At 31.3% G+C, this 16,912-nt stretch overlaps 4 protein-coding genes across 12 annotated transcripts; 2 read left to right on the top strand and 2 right to left on the bottom strand.

Annotated features, from left to right (window-relative positions):
- Nucleotides 1–48: 48 nt before the first annotated feature.
- Nucleotides 49–6,845, top strand: LOC106785192 (zinc finger CCCH domain-containing protein 13-like). 3 transcript variants are annotated; one of them, XM_014745431.1, is made up of 12 exons: nt 49–127; nt 408–687; nt 905–980; nt 1,059–1,459; nt 1,625–3,724; nt 4,234–4,545; nt 4,645–4,981; nt 5,071–5,237; nt 5,319–5,602; nt 5,690–5,798; nt 5,873–6,210; nt 6,358–6,845. In XM_014745431.1, exons 2-11 carry the CDS (start codon nt 503–505, stop codon nt 5,976–5,978), a joined length of 4,077 nt encoding a protein of 1,358 aa, XP_014600917.1. In that variant the 5' UTR covers nt 49–127; nt 408–502; the 3' UTR covers nt 5,979–6,210; nt 6,358–6,845. The 3 variants fall into 3 exon arrangements, with proteins under 3 accessions (XP_014600917.1, XP_014600916.1, XP_014600918.1); XM_014745430.1 differs by lacking the exon at nt 49–127 and adding an exon at nt 139–243; XM_014745432.1 differs by lacking the exon at nt 49–127 and adding an exon at nt 257–273.
- A 100-nt stretch (nt 6,846–6,945) lies between these two features.
- On the bottom strand, nt 6,946–9,425 carry LOC106785195. Its single transcript, XM_014745440.1, has 7 exons — nt 8,774–9,425; nt 8,157–8,525; nt 7,935–8,069; nt 7,612–7,798; nt 7,375–7,470; nt 7,188–7,288; nt 6,946–7,106 (listed from the first exon to the last, which is right to left on the bottom strand). Exons 1-7 carry the CDS (start codon nt 9,260–9,262, stop codon nt 7,011–7,013), a joined length of 1,473 nt encoding a protein of 490 aa, XP_014600926.1. The 5' UTR covers nt 9,263–9,425; the 3' UTR covers nt 6,946–7,010.
- LOC106785194 (protein eyes shut) lies at nt 9,314–15,162 on the top strand. Of its 6 annotated transcripts, none has more exons than XM_014745439.1 (16): nt 9,950–10,121; nt 10,205–10,360; nt 10,558–10,706; nt 10,783–10,893; nt 10,969–11,076; nt 11,148–11,261; nt 11,338–12,178; nt 12,261–12,726; nt 12,792–13,105; nt 13,172–13,382; nt 13,548–13,699; nt 13,802–13,938; nt 14,017–14,262; nt 14,353–14,556; nt 14,655–14,883; nt 14,950–15,162. In XM_014745439.1, the coding sequence occupies exons 1-16, from the start codon at nt 10,114–10,116 to the stop codon at nt 15,044–15,046; spliced, it is 3,543 nt and encodes a 1,180-aa protein (XP_014600925.1). In that variant the 5' UTR covers nt 9,950–10,113; the 3' UTR covers nt 15,047–15,162. The 6 variants fall into 6 exon arrangements, with proteins under 6 accessions (XP_014600921.1, XP_014600924.1, XP_014600925.1 ...); XM_014745436.1 differs by having other exon boundaries at nt 10,555–10,706; XM_014745435.1 differs by lacking the exon at nt 9,950–10,121 and adding an exon at nt 9,314–9,335 and having other exon boundaries at nt 10,555–10,706; nt 14,017–14,556.
- On the bottom strand, nt 14,939–16,852 carry LOC106785197 (ATP synthase mitochondrial F1 complex assembly factor 2). Of its 2 annotated transcripts, XR_001381499.1 has the most exons (7): nt 16,447–16,852; nt 16,159–16,352; nt 15,954–16,064; nt 15,699–15,879; nt 15,409–15,524; nt 15,124–15,329; nt 14,939–15,027 (listed from the first exon to the last, which is right to left on the bottom strand). XR_001381499.1 is itself a non-coding variant. In XM_014745444.1 (6 exons), the coding sequence occupies exons 1-6, from the start codon at nt 16,502–16,504 to the stop codon at nt 15,183–15,185; spliced, it is 807 nt and encodes a 268-aa protein (XP_014600930.1). In that variant the 5' UTR covers nt 16,505–16,852; the 3' UTR covers nt 15,099–15,182. The 2 variants fall into 2 exon arrangements, 1 of the variants encoding a protein (XP_014600930.1); XM_014745444.1 differs by lacking the exon at nt 14,939–15,027 and having other exon boundaries at nt 15,099–15,329.
- Between the last annotated feature and the right edge of the window lie 60 nt (nt 16,853–16,912).

Below are 16,912 nucleotides of genomic sequence, written 5' to 3'. Positions count from 1 at the left end.
TAATTAACGAGATATTACTATATATTAGTTTATTATAGTAATATTAAATTACTTTTAATGTTTATTACACGTATATATATAACTAATAAAACTTTTCCAATTCATTGTTGCAATTGAAATTCAAAAGGTGGTAGTCATGAGTAGTGAAATTTTTTACGTATTCTTAACTGAATTTTGGATGTACCGAGCTGTTAATCTATTGTTGTCCGATTTGTCTTGAAAATAAAATATTTTAGACAATTTGTATGCATTATAATTTCGATAAAGAACTTGGTTACGCTGTTTAATTTTCTTTTTTTCTTTTTTCTTTTTTCTTTTTTTAAACTGTTTCCTTATTTTTAACAATTACGAATGATTTAGAAGTTAGTGCAGATAATCTGACAATTGTGCTTGTTCTTTGCATGTAGGGTGTCTATTCACGGCGATTCCATAGCAAATGGACATTTGCATATTGCAGTTATGTGCTTCCATTGTGAAAACATAATTGTTTTATGGTGATAATATGTCAAAATCAAACATAAGGAAGATAACAGTTGACCCTACGAAATGTAATACTGACTCTCGTCGACCCAGTGTGTTCGAAAGGTTGGGGACCAAACCAGCAGTCACAGCAATAGGTCAAAATACATCAGATTACTGCAGGAATTGGGCATTGAATGGCAGCTGTTCATACGGGAAAAATTGCAAGCAAGTACACGTTTACATGTATTCTCTATGAAGGAAGAAATAAAAATCTATACCGGTGTGCAATAATCAAGGTGCTGCACATTGTTATTAGATATCTCTTGCAGCTTCTATCTCTTCTGCATCGTTTAAAAAAAAAAAAAATTTGTAACTTCAAATGGAAAATCAACTTCACGACATAGAACAAATATAATTTCTTTTTCTTTCACTTCATGAATAGGTATGCAAACACTCACACACTGATAAGTCCATCCAAGCGTGCGAAGAAGGATAATGCAATTTCAAATACGACAGGGGTAAGTACATGGATGAAATTGCATTATCGCCTAGATTTTATTTTATCCTATTGTCTATCATTGTTGTTATTTTTTTAGCTTGTTGAGGACCCATTTAAACGACTAACTTCTAAAATTGTTAAGAAACCATCGCATAGTCCTGATTTGAATTTAGAAGAGTGGAATCAAACAGATCTAGAATACGAAGACGAGAAAGTGTTAGAAAGACGTAGGCAGCTCCTGCAACGAGAATTAGAAATACAAATGAAGAAAGATAAAGAAGTTCATGGCAAAGAAAGAGTTAGACAGAAAAAAAAAGCAATGAGTTCATCCTCTAGTTCCCATACCTCCAGCACATCTAGCAGTAGCAGCAGTTCCAGCAGCGAAGATTCTTCCTCGAGTTCAACATCAGATTCGCGGAAAAAAGTTAAAAAAATGAAATTAAAGCGACACCATAGTGCTTCTACAGACTATGATGAAGAAAAAGAAAGGAGGAGAAAGTATGTCTTTAATTGTTTAGATTTTGTCAGATAATTTTAAGTAGAAAAATATATATGTATTGGGTTGTCCAGAACATTCGTGTTCCATACGAACTTTCCAGACAATCCATTATATATATGTATATCAATAATTTCTATGTTATTAATGTTTCTAAATTAATGTAGGCTGAAGATAAAAAGGCTTGGAACAAAAAATGAAAAACCTGTTGCCAAGAAAAAACGTAAAATTGATGCAGGTTCCGTCAAAAAAGATATTTCTGTAAGAACAAATAAGAAGTGTGCATCAACTTCTTCCACTTCAAGAAAACATTCGACTGGTAGTCGGGTTAGATCTCCCACGGTACAGGTATCTACATCAGCAGTTGCATCAACACCTCCTATGTTATTGGGATCATCAGTGTCAGTAGCTCATCATTTACCTTCTAATAAAGCAAGAGAAAGAAATAGAAGTGATTCGCCTAAAACAATAAAAGGTAGAGAATCAGAGAAAGATGATAGACATTATAAAAAGTTAAGAGATACAGATGACGTATCATCTAAAGAAAATGTGAAAAACAAAACCTTTGAAAAATTGAAAGAACAAGACAAAGAGAAAAATCGGGCAGTCGATGAAAAAATGAAAACTGATGATAGATTGAAAGCAAAATGTAAGGAAAAAGATGTGAGATCAAGAACTCCGTCTATAGCGGACAGATCGAAGCATCAGTATAATAAGGAAACTGTATCCACAAAATCACGACGTAGCCGTACACCTGAAAAAGCAACTAGATCAAAACGGGAAGTAACTCCATTAAGAAATCAAGAAAGACTTTCATCTTCAAGCAGATCAAGAGACGTGGAGAAGAAGGATCGGGAGAATCATAAGAATGATAAAAATAAGGATAGAGAAGATATTAGAAAAGCTGAACAAGGAAAACCAAGGCAATCTTCTAGTCAAGATGAGGCACATCGTAAAAATGTTATTAAAGATTTTGATGAAAAATCATATTTAAATGACAAAGCGCGACAAAAAAGTAGGGAATGTCGTGATAAGGATCATGCAAGGGATGAACGAAATCATACAAGATTTAATCGTGATCAACGTGATCCACAACGTAACGATCCACAACGTGATAAAGAAAAGGATGATACGCAGGAACGTTGTCGAGAGAGACAAAGGGACAGAGATCGTGAACGTGAAAGAGAACGTGAAAGAGAACGTGATCGAGATCGTGAAAGAGATCGCGAACGTGAACGTGAACGTGAGAGGGATCGTGAGAGGGATCGAGATCGAGATAGAGATCGAGATAGAGATAAGGAATCTATCAAAGCAAGAGATAGAGATGTTTCATCCTTGGTTCCGTCTGCATCAATAAGTTTAACAGCGGACAAAAATTCACGATACGGTCGAGATAAAGAACGGATTACAGGAAAAGAAAGTACATATGAGAAAACTGGTACACGTGACCGTAGAAGCGACAGGGAACGAGAACGATCTGAAACGAAGGCACTTAATGAACGTGATAGAACTTCATCTCAGCGTTTTGACGCAAGGTATGATAGAAATGGCGCTGATAAAGATACATTAAATCGTAAAGCAACCAATTCTCCACGAGATCGAGTTGATCGCTTCCCCAGAGAACGGTCGTTAGACAAAGCGCCTCTTCTTGAAAAAACTGTACATCCTCCTGCAACAGCATCGTCTGCATCATTATTACCACCAGTTGCGTCATCTACAACTTCATCTTCCTCAGCAGTAGCAATAGCACCTGCTTTATCTGCTTCACGTGATCATTTGATCGATAGAGTGGACTCTACGCATTACGAAAGAGATAGGCATCGAAGATTTAGTACAAGGTATGAACGTGGACATGGATCTGAACATGATAGGAAGGAGTCTAGAGTCACCCCAACTAAAATTGATCGTGTAGTAGAAAGGAGAGATGCTAGTCCACGCCGAGCTATTGAAATGGAAAGAAGTTTTAACAGAAATTATGGAAGACTTGGAGCAGATCATTGGGAGGATCAGGAAGAACCTAATCCACATTTAGATTATCGAGATCATCATCCACATGAAGATGACAGAAGAAAATTAATTGATGGTAGAAGATACGACAGTCCGTTTGACGAAAGACGGGGAGTTCGCGAAGAAAGATCTAGAGATTCTAGATATGTTGTACAAACTAGCGATAGATCTTCGTTCGATGATCATCGTCATCATCATCATCATCATAGACATCCAATTTATGGCGGAGATAAATTACGTCCCGGTAATAGCGGACTAAGGTATTTTTCATTTATTTTATTCTATTATATGATAGAATTAACACGTTCCGTATCACAGTGATTTTCAGTGACTTATCGTTTAATCCTCCAACTACAAATTAGTTTTTGATTTTTTGACACGAAACTGTGTGCCATTAGGTGTACAACTTTGTTTCCGCTGTTTTTTTTTTTCCGAAATTCGAGGCTTTATTGTAAAGAACTGGTTATACATTTATGATTCAAAGTATTGTCCATCGCTGGTCATTCTTTCCCCTATCTTTTGAACAGCGTACGAATTCCACGTTGAAAAAACTGTTCATCTTTTGAAGCGATCCACGAATCGATGCAATTCTGTACTTCTTTATAACACCAGAAGTGCTAGTCAGCCAGGTTTTGTGATATTGATCGAAACAAGTGATAGTCAGAGGGAGCAACGTTTGGAATATATATATTTTTGCATTAAAATACAAAGAAACTTTTTCTCCAACCCAATAGAAGAAGTACTAATCTTTGTATATATTTTGTATCAGAGATGAGGCTGTTCCCAATGAGGATTGGGAAGCACATCATCGAGAAGTTGAACATGGTCGAGATAGATCTTATACAGCTGTTGATTGGGAGGAGAGAGAATGGCGAGCAAGAGCACTCTGGGGTAGTAGGGATAGCCTTCCACGTTCGGAGGCTCATGACGATGAGTGGGCTGCAAGATATGAAAATTCTTTATCTGATTGGAAAGTTAATGAAAATCGAAAATGGGATAATCAACCCATACAACATATTCGGGGTCACTACAGAAATGAACGATCTAAAGAAGTTGAATTAGGAGAATCAACATCGCACAAGTATTATAATATTTTATATATATATGTCTATTTAAAGAGAGAATTATTAATAATTATATAATATTTTATATTTTTTATATCTTCAATTATATTACACAGTAAAAGACGTCCATATGCGAATCAAGAAGTCAGGGAAGAATGTCCAGTTCATGCTTCTAAACAAGCAGCTCTTTATGGTAGTATGAAAGAAGAACCAATTAATAAAAAATTAATGGAACTTGCTGAAGGTAGGTTACATACAAATCGGGAGAAATCGGTAGAAATATATCAGAAAAAAAATATACCAAGGGAAAAATCTGAGGTGAAGGAAACCCATATACCTGAACCGAAACGATCTTGTATTGAAGAATCTTTACAAACTCTACACACAGAAAGTGATCTTAGTGATATCAGTGATGATCCTGATGATATTCTCAATATGGAGGAAGAAGTTACGGTAAAATATAGTTTACTTTAATTTATATAAATAAGAACATCTAAAGTATAATAAATTTATGTATTATTTTCGGGGAAACATGTTTTCAGGATGCTGAATCAAACAAATTACGATTACTTAAGAAAACACCTGAAATTACACAGAAAGAACAACAACCTGTCATTCAAGAAACAGCTCAACCTTCACCTAAAGAATCTATAGAAGATACCGTGTTCAATGTGAAAGGAAAAGATAGTTCTGTTACTATGACATTTCGGTAATAAAACAAGTTCCCGAAAATCTTATTTGAGCTTATAATTTAATGAATTATTATTAATTTTACAAATTAATTATATAGAAATATGGTTGATGAAAATATGGAATCTATGGTCTTTGAAGAAATATCTGATGGTGAATTGGAAGAGGATATTAAAACAAGTGGTAAAGGTTTAGGCGATGCTTTAGGCGTTGATTGGGAAAGCTTTGTAAAAGAAATGCAACCACGTCGACCTCTGTCTTCTGGGCAACAAAATGCCAAAAATCGTTGGCAATGTAAAGCAATTTTTCACAGAATTGGTATATCTTTTAAATATGCAGGCGAAGATACTATTAATACACTATCGCAAAAATATGGGAAGGAAGGTAAGTTATATAAAGAACTTTAAACCGATATGAATAATGTATTCTTGTACATTGATTACTTATACTATTTTCGTATTGTGTAAATAGATCATACTGATTTATTCTTGGATAAGGTTGCATTAGTTCATACAGCATTAACAAGAAACGAATTCTTGCGTAACAATTTACTAGCGTCTATGGATGATCTAGTATATAGGTAAGAATATTTATGAATTATAAAATACTTTACTATGGTATTTTTTTATGATGTTAATATGGTTTCTTTTGCAGATTAAAAAATGCCAATAATGATGATTTAGAATATGATATAGATGCTCTAAAACCATGTACAACATTGTACGAAACAGCAAAGTGTTTGTTGCAGCAAGCAATTTAAAACATTCTACTGTTTGCTGTGCATAATTTTTATTGTAAAATTGTACTACTTATATTTTTCATGTGAAACGTGCAAATATATAAATGTACGACTGTTGTTTATTACTTGGACTTAATATTAATACTTAGTCAAATGAACGGGGAAATCTTCTCGTTTTAAAGCAAGTCACTGACCGGTCGACCTGAGAGATCTTTCATTTTTTCCTTATCAGCATTTTCCATTACATTTAATGGTATATAAATATCAAAATAAATAATAATAATATAATTGTTATTTATAACAAATAATTATTATATACTTTAAATTGCATTTTTTGTATAAACTACATGCAAGACAATATTGTTACTATCCATTAAAATCATTTTTATATGTTCTTTAGCTTTCAAGTAACGGATACTAGTTTGCATTATTTGCGAAAAATACACGGATTACAGCGTACGATCAAGCGTGGCACGCTCGGTTGGCTAAGTATTACTAAGCATTGTACAATAAGCCTTAAGCAATAAGCTTGAAATGAACGAATTCATTAAACAAATAGATAATATAGAAAACTAGACAGAAAATGAGTTTTATGAAACAAAAAAATGGCAATGTACTTCTTTCAAATAGGCTGATAAAAGCATATTAATAGAAAGAAAAATCGTCTAACTATTACTAGAATTATAATTTCGAAAATCACTATTTGCTCCATAGCCTGCTGTAACATATAGTTATATGTAAAAAATTGGATTGGTAGCACAAAGGAAAATATTAATATCACATATGTATATATCGTTCCATGAATATGGAAAATACTTTTACTATTTGTTTAATTCCATAAAATAATAAGATTATTCATGTATCGCATATTAAACAATATTGAAGTAATATATTTTCTTATTTAATTTAACAATATATATAATAAGATAACAAATAATGTCTTTTCTATGTTTCAGTCAGAGCATAATCTGCTAGAATTGTCCTACTAAAAGAATTGTGAATCGTTTCAAGTTTCTAATTGTTTGAAGCAATGCATATTTCAATATACCAATATCACAAATTGCCATTTAAAAAAGTTGATGCTACAGCGTCATTTTGAAAAATATCAATTATTTCATTTAACAGTGAGTCATTATCTTTGATGTTCATCTAATAAAAAGAATTTTAATTAGCGAACTTTATGCAAATGCAAATAAAACGAACAAATTTTAATATGCTGAATTGTCATACCTTTTTAAAAAGTATCAAGCTTTCTTCTTTAAAATTGCTTTTTCCTTGAAGCCGCCGCAGTTGTTCTTTGATGGTACAGTACAATTCATAGAGAAGTAAGCCTCAAATTTTTGAAAAAATTATGTAAATTTGTCTCTTTTGTTTAATTTTGAAAAATATTATTTAATGTTATGCTTTTTTTTATTACCTCTTCTTCTACATTGTCCAGAGCCTAAGATATTTAAAATTGATAACAAGTCTGTACAGAAGGAAGCTTTAATTGCTAATTCATCATCCGATAAATCTAAATGAATACAAATATTTAAAAATTTTTCATATTGAAGAAAAAAAATATCTAAGTTATATTAAATTATATAGCTTGATTATTCAAAAAACATATATATATATATATATATATAATATTATACTTAAGGTACCACTATACCTGCCCATAAAAGATCTTCAATTTTACCAAAATAAGAAATAATAGTATACTTTATTTCTGCTATCAGATAATTAGATGGTGGAACTAAGATCGAAAGTTCTCTCTGTAAGAATTTTAATAATTTTCGGGGAGGTTTAGATATATTTTCATGTAATATCGATGATAAACCAGAACGTATCGAATTAATCTAAAATAGATATAAAAGAAACGGTTGAAATAACGTAAGTAAATAAGGACGATCACGTACTATTTCTAAATCATAAAAAAGTAATTATTATATAATTTAAATTTGTCTGTTACATTAATTAAAAAAATAAACTAACTTGTCTTAATTTGATACTAATTTGGCATTTATTACACGTCCAAAGAGATTCATTATTTAGAGGATCACGAGGTAATAAAATACCAGAACAATAGTCAGCTGCACAATATAATGCACCAAATAATGATCCACATTCCTGAAGGTATATAAAGATAATATTTAAATATTTTTAATATATTTATATTTATTTTACGAACGATAATCCACACAATAATATATTTACCGTAGGATCGCTGCATCTTTTACATCTGCAACAAAAATTCTTAGTAACGCTTAGAACTTGTCTTCTTAAAATGGTATCCCAAAAAAGATCAATATAAGTCATTGTAATTTCTTCCCCTGCGGAAATGGGGCGGACAGCTATGACATAAAGCCGTTGCTGCGAATCGTAATGGTGCCTTGTGTTAGGTACACAAGCATGATTTAGTAATGCCCCCAAAGGATAAAGCCCACGCAAACTCGTATAATGATCTTTATCTTGCACAACAAAAGTTTCGAATGAATTTGTATTAAAAATTCCACTGACCATCATCATGAAATCAATTTCTTTGGCTTCTGGAGCATTTTTAACGTTGCTCCGAAGTAATGTGACCTTTGAAAAATAATTTCTTTTTACATTTTTTTTAGAAAACGGGAATTTCAACAATTACCGAACGTATACTAGAAAAGAAGATATTTCTTTCTACAGTAAATTTCACTACTTTATTTTTTTTTATTTTGCATTTACTAAATTATAAAAATAAATGAAAATTATAGAGTGAGAATAATTTTAATTCGATTGTAAATTAAATGATTGAAGAATTGTCTTTCCGGATACATATAATATATTTATGCGCATACCTCACAATCACCCTTCAAGTTTTGATGACATTGGAATACAGCCAAGACATCGCGTTTTTCATCATCAAGCGTAATTGCTCTTACTGCCAAAAGTCCACGCAGTAAATCTATAGACCAATTTGAACCACAAGTTGGTTCTAATTTTCTCAAATATTTACATTCGTAGTCCACGTGTTTCTTTGAATCTTCGCATATTTGAGAGCATATAGGAAGACCGCATCCACGATCGCATGAAAAAAGAGGACATTTGTCTTTGTAACAAGATACGCATAATGGTAAATATTTTTCGCTATTTCGTGGTGATATTAAAAGAGCATAGTCTACAAATATTAATTCTCCTGCTTCGATATCACGATTTGCGAACAATCCACGGCCACCGAAAGATGAATAACCAACAGTCCAGGCCTGTGATCCATCGGACAATAATTCATGTCTTTTTAAATGATTTTTCAAAACTAGCTCTGTTTTCTTCGGTTCCATTACACTCATGATACTAACTTTAGAGAGAAAGAGATTGTGAAGGAAATAGAACAACAGTTCGAGTTGCAATTCCTACTTAAAGGTATAAGTGTCTCTTATCTGTGCATATACTTGTGCACTATACATTCAACAACATTGCGTACTTATATAATATATCTATTTGTATATCTCGCATATATCGTATTTATACTTGACTACTTCATCTCTTTTAAAGGATGCAATAAGAATAAAAATTTATGTTAAAAAATAATATTAAAAATTAGTGCGATATAATGGTTCTCATTATAAAGTCACACGCGAGAAAGTTTATTAAAAAAATCTAAATACATATTAATACGAGAACAATTAAAGCAATTTTAATTAAAATATTAGATCCAGTTTCGTTTTATTTTAGTCGTTTAATTATATTAAAAATCTATAAAGTATATATATATATATATATAATACTTAGAATACGCACATAATTGTTCAATTTTGATAAAAATGAGAAGAAATATACAAATGAACGATAGTCCTGGATTAAATAAATTGATTCTTTGTATGAATGAAAGGAAGAAAGAAGACAATGATAAAATTTCATAGTTCGTTAATTATAATTAATTATAAATTGGTAATTGCCCGATAAAAAATGATTATATATTGACATGACAATCCTTACGCAGGCGTAAGCGATAAGTCGAACACCTTGTGTAGTTTCACTGTTGCTAAGACTACCGTAGGTAGCCGGTCAACGGCACCAAGTGAATCGGATGTATCAATGTCTAAATATACATTTAGTATAGAATTTACATTTGTGCCAAGAGCATCATAAACAACTCATTATTGAAGAATTCTTCCTTTCATCAATTCACTTGATAGATATGGGAAGGTAATTGGAAAAAAAAAAACAAAAGAATAAGTATGCATATAAATAAAGGTCATCGATCGAATTAATTTTACATTGTTTTACAGGTGGATATATGTTACGAAAGTATCTAATTATTTTTATGGGATCGTATTTATTCTAACAACTTGTATGACAGCATCGGTAATCGGCGAGTCGTTGATACAGTCAAATTGCAGCATTGATCCTTGTATGTACGGAATTTGTTTGGATAACGACAATAGGTACTTTCTGTTTTAATAAATTACAACATTTTTATAAATGTTTGAATGAAATCATCTATTAAAAATCGCATATATTATAATATCAAACAAATCTAATAAGAAGGGAATAAGAAATTACAAGAATTTTTAATTAAGATAACACATCATCTCACCTTTTATTATATCAATTATCTTTGTTTTTATTTTGTAATCAGTAGCTCTTATTCGTGTTATTGTATCGATGGATATACCGGAATTAATTGTGAAATTAATTGGGATGATTGTTGGTCAAATCCTTGTCTCAATGGTGGAATATGTACAGATGCCGTAGCAGCTTACAATTGTACTTGTTCCGAAGGTTTTATAGGTATATATTTTAACACGAATACTCTTCATTTAATTAGATATATTTATTACAAAATATTCATATACAATATTTATAGGAATAAATTGCGAGCAAAAGTATAGTGAATGCGCGAATCAACCTTGTCTTAACAATGGTACCTGTCTCGATTATGATGGATTTATATGTCAATGTCCTGATGGATATTCAGGTAAAAGATTTGACACAAACAAACTAATTTTTATTAAAACCAATGAAACGGCAAATTAAAATTCTTTATTATTAGGTGATTATTGTGAAATTGATGCTTCGGTTTGTAACGATACGATTTGTAAAAATTTCGGGGAGTGTGTCGAAGGACCAGGATTTTCTTTCTTTTGCCGATGCCCTGCAGGTGAGTGTTCACGGTATATACAACGTATGCGTATATTAACAATGTTTTCTTTACTTTATTTTTTTCTATAGGATGGACTGGTCAATTATGCGACGAAGATATCGATGAATGTGTTACTTCACCGTGCAAAAATGGTGGACTTTGTATAAATGTTCCGGCTACTTATACGTGTGCTTGTTTGTTCGGTAATTCTTTTTTAGAAATTATAATAAATTTCTTTTCCAAAGATTTATACGTTAAAGTATTATATATTTTACGTAGGTTTTACCGGCAAAGATTGCGACAAAGTTATTTTACCGTGTGATCAAAATCTTTGTCAAAATGGCGCAGTGTGTTTACTCGAAGACAATAAATCAGTTTGTTACTGTGTACCTGATTATCATGGAGCACTGTGCGAACTTAGATATGATGATTGTGAATCAAAATCAGCTAATTGCGAAAATGGTGGTACTTGTATCGATGGAATCAATAGTTATACCTGTGCTTGTCCTCCCGATTACAGCGGAATTATTTGCGAAGAGTACATTATCTCATCTACATCAACATCAACGTCGTTTATAACAAAAGACTCGATAGAAGTAAATGTTAGTAGTATTAAGTCAACTGATGTATCTTCATCGGAACCTACATCTACGTCCATTGTATTCACTCCTACCAGCTCAAGTCTACATCCTCATCCGATCACGTTATCAACGACAGTTTCAAAAACTATCGATCATTATACAAAATGGTATCCCTCGATAGAAACGACCTTGCCTACCCAAACAGATCGAAACGTAATTACGACCAGTACAGAAAATGCGTCGTTTTTTACGGAGACATCATTAATTTTTTTACATACGTCAACTAGAAAAGATACTTCAGAAACTCATATTGTATCAGAAACAAGGATTACCGAAGAAGAAACAGTTTCTTCTACATCGGAGATTTCTCTAGCGAGAACAGAACCGATTAATTATCATAACGTTACGGATAGTACAAGAACATCAGACGTTAATGAAGATAATATTACGGAATCATTTTTATCGGTGTCAGCATCGGCTCATCAACAAACAAGTAAAGAAATAAGTAGTACGCTACCATATACAGCAAGTACTATTGGGTAAGGCTAAGGAAATATTTTCGATATATCTCGAATTATTAACGCTAATACGTATTTGTGTAAATACAATTATTTTCTGCAGATATCATCCAACGGTAGAAGTGACTGATTCTAAGAATATTACAAACGATACAACAACCAGATCTAGTCGCGTGTTTACTGATGCTACAACTGCATCTGTTTTAGATAGTGATTATTTTTCGGAAAATACAACTTTAATACAAAATATTTTTACAACGGAATCCATAGAACCGCCGATTACTTCCTCGATTGCAGGAGGAGAATTATCATCCACGTTAACGTCAACGTCAACGTCCGTTAATACTCCTAGAAGTTCAACAACTCAATTTCTGCAACACAGCACTACTATAAGTACCATTGTAAATGCAACTGAAACTACAGTTACTCTTGATCTTGAAAATAGTACATTACATACAAAATACGATCAAGTTCCCATTGCGACAGAACAATCGTCAACTAGTAGTGAATGCAATGAAAATTCCTGTACAACTGGAACTACTATACCATCTGCGCGCAACGTATCAGAAGTAAGTATTGAATGTTATAAGACGAATTGGTTCATTTCATACTTAAAAATTGTATGCACTTATAGTGCAATTGTACAGAACGGGAGGAAGAATGCAAACGTATTAAAAGCGCAGCGTTTAATGGAAAGTCTTATGCAAGGCAGAGTATTAATATTAACGTTAATAATGATACTATGAGTCTTCGAATTTATGTTAAACTTAGAACACGATTCAAGAATGGTATAATACTTCATGTATATTTTGACGATGAACGTTATGCTTTAATATATTTAGAAAGTAGTATATTGAAATTTCAATTCTCGTGTGGTTTGGAAACAATGTTACTTGGCGAGATTGATTCCGCCATTAATAATGGATTTGAAGCGGAAATCGATATGAGGTAGAATTTTTACACTTATATAGACAAATAAAAACGTAAACGTTAAATGTCGGTATTTTCTTTCAGATTTGAATACTATATTATGAATAAAAGTGATAAATGTTCTGCTAAGTTATTAGTAAATGGTACTACAGCCGTAAGTGGTGAACAAATGTTATCATTCCGAGAACATTTTCCACATCGTGCTACTTTGAATTTAGGTGGCATACCGTTGGCCTTTTCCCATTACTTTCCTCGTGTAGCTATGGGATTTATTGGTTGCATGAACTCATTGATGGTACTACAAATAAATATACAATTATATTTATTATTCATATAAAACGACAAATGCACTTTTTTTAAACACTTTCATTGCTAAATATTTGTGTGTGTTCTCTCTCTCTCTCTCTCTATATATATATATATATATATTAATAAATTAAAGATTTTATTATAATTAAAGGTAAATGGCCTCCAAAGAAATTTTATTCATGATTCTACAGAGACATTTCAAATTGAAGAATGTACATCATTTTTCTGCTTATCAAATCCATGTCAAAACTTCGGAGCATGTGAAGAAAATAATGGTGCTATTCGTTGTCATTGCGTTGCAGGGTAAGCATAGTTTAAGTTTGTAAGTTTTCATAATTTTTATGTCTAAACATCAAATGAAATTTGTTCATATTTTATACTAAATTCACATATATAATCCAATAGTTATACAGGGACATTATGCGAACGTTCAATATGCGACGAGAATCCTTGCTCACTAGGGGCAACCTGTATAAGTTCACCGGGAACTGGTTTTATTTGCATTTGTCCTCTTGGAACTCATGGACTTTTTTGTGAAGAAGGTGATATGAAATATACCTCAAAATTATAATTTAGTTTTAATTTATAATTCTATTTCTTATTAAATATATATTTTTCAGATACTATTGTAATTCGTCCGTCCTTTTCAAGTTTGATACCAGGCTTCTCATCGTATATTGCTTATGGCGTTTCAAATTCAATTAAAGACACTATGGAACTTAAAATGAAACTCATTCCACATACTTTAGATCAAATATCTCTTATAGCTTATTTAGGACAGAGTGGCTCACGCCAGGAAATATCAGATCATCTTTCTATAACTTATGTACGTGGTTATATAATGTTAACGTGGGATCTTGGTTCAGGTAAATTAGTATTTACATTTAATAACAGTTTCGGAGCATATGCTCCTATTAGTGCAATTATCATTCATTTGTGTAGTGATATTTATCTAGGCGTACGCAGGATCTTCACAAAAACACCGTTAACTTCTATATCAGCTGTAACTGCACCAGGAATGAAAAGTCATAATCCACATACATTACATATTGGAAGAACAGGTAGAGATGCGTGGCTTGCTATTGATGATACATATAATGTTACTGGTCAGGCAGCTGGTATTATGTCTCAGCTTGATGTGTCTCCTATACTATACATTGGTTTGCATCTTATTCTTTATAAAGTCTAATATGTATTTTATTTATATTTTACTTGTTTTCTAGATCATATTGTTTGACATTTCTCAAGTGTTTTGTAGGTGGTCACAAATCTAAAAATTTTGAAATGCTACCACACGATTTACCTTTACATACTGGTTTTTCTGGATGCATATTTGATATCGAATTACGTACGAAAGATACAATCTTCCCAATAACCAGTTCTAGTCCAGCTACTGGACGTGGCGTAGGAGAATGTCATCGTAACGAATGTATTCGTCATTCCTGCAAAAATGGTGCAGTTTGCTTGAACCATGGTTCTACATATAGGTATCTATTACCTTCAGTAAAAATAATTTCTTTCATTTACCATGAATTACATGATCTGTTTTTTAGTTGTATATGTACGAAGGATTGGACAGGCCCGGATTGTTCTTTACCAGTGGAAAAACGTTTTTCTAGTAATCTATCAGCCTGTCATATATCAAATTAATAAATAATTTCAAAATGTCATAAAAAGCTTAACATATTACTACATTCTTTATATTTGTATTAAATTATTACACGAACCTTGTGTGTTGATATATTTTTAATTAAATAATTAATAATTTAATATTCTACTGAAATAGTTAACTATTGAGATGTTTGTTTCCTTTGGGTAGTGAAGTAACAAAGTATGAATTTAAATGTACAAATAGGACTGCCGCTGCTACGCGAGATTGTAAATCGTATTTACCGAGATCATGAGACCATTCAACGTTTCCCCAGTGTGAAATCTACAAATTACATGCAATAATAGAAATGTTAAACTGCACTTATTATATTTTACATTTTCAAAAATTATTTATATAATACCTGATATTTCTCTTCTAAACGAGATAATTCCACAGCTTCTTCAACATTAATTACTCTTTCAATAGCAGCTAAGGTAAGAATTACTGATTTCAATGCATTAACTGCATATAAAAAACCTATAACATATTTCACAAATTTGCATTAGCTTATCATTTATATACCTGAGTCAAAATTCAGATTGTAGAGCAGATTACATTAGTGATAAATGCACTTATAATTAATCTATTTATCTTTCCAGCGTAATTCGAATTACGCTGTCAACGTGTTAAAAAATAAATGTGATACTTTACCATGAATAGCATCAAATTCATATGACGATAAATGTCTTGATAATACGGTTTTGGTTTCTATTGGCATTGTAGGTATATCTATACTTTGGGTTTTAACAATATTTACTTTATAATGATCACAAAACCATTGCACTAAAGGATCCCATTTTTCTACTTGCAATTTATATAGATCATCTATTTCCTACAATAATAAATTTTTAATCAACTCTCAGATAATATTATAGAAAATAATTAATTTAGATACTGATTGCTTACACTAGAATGAAATAGAATTGTATCTATTTCTAAACAATTAGTAATATAATTTACTATATCTAATTTTGTTTGGTTATTTGGATTATCCAATACGGTATTGCACAAAGCTGTCTGAAAAGTAAGAAACAATATAATCAACATATGAAACGTTTTTAATTTTTTTTATTAACGTTAATTAAATATTATAACTATGGTATAAACTCACCAAGTGCATATTTTCTTTTTCAATGATATCTTTTTGAGCATCCCATTCTGAAGCCACTGCTAAAGCTAAAGCTTTACTATTTACTTCAAATATTTTCCCTTTAGGTGTTTTAAGTTTCCTTTGATCCAAAGTTATTTCAAATTTTCCATCACTCGACAAGATGTTTGTCCTTCGATAAAACCTTTTTACAGTTGCTGTAATAATAATGATATTTATATTAAATACATAAGATTACTTGTAAAAAAATAAGTATAGAAAATTATTACATTAAAATCTTTTCACTCTTACCCATATTTCTGATTATCATAAAGGCTCCAGTAAATTGACAATATTTAAAGGAACTCATTTTTATAATGAATTACAAATCTTCTTTTTATTTGTATGCTTTTATGTGATATTTAATATATTACTTTCCACATATTAATTAAACCTAACTTAAGATAAACGTGTATACGACTTGCGTGAATTTCTAATCATAAAACAAATAATTATAAGTTTGTATTCAATAAAGAAAAAGAGTAAAAAAACTTTAAGAAGGAGAAGCTTAAATAAACAAGAATTTAATTAAAAGTTTGATTTTCAATATTCAATAATCGTAAGATATTAAACATAAAATTCTATAATAGCTTGAAATAATTATTCTATTCTTAATGTTTTATTTTTAAATTATAACCATAGATACTATTATTACCATAGGAGGATTACATTTATATATATATGATAAATAAGGAAGAATTTCTAAAATAATCTACAT

Source organism: Polistes canadensis, unplaced genomic scaffold (assembly GCF_001313835.1).
Source record: "Polistes canadensis isolate GaletaPanama2010 unplaced genomic scaffold, ASM131383v1 scaffold_46, whole genome shotgun sequence".
NCBI classification, from domain to species: Eukaryota; Metazoa; Arthropoda; class Insecta; order Hymenoptera; family Vespidae; genus Polistes; species Polistes canadensis.
Note: the sequence above shows the minus strand (reverse complement) of the source record. Positions and strands in the feature narration are given on the sequence as shown.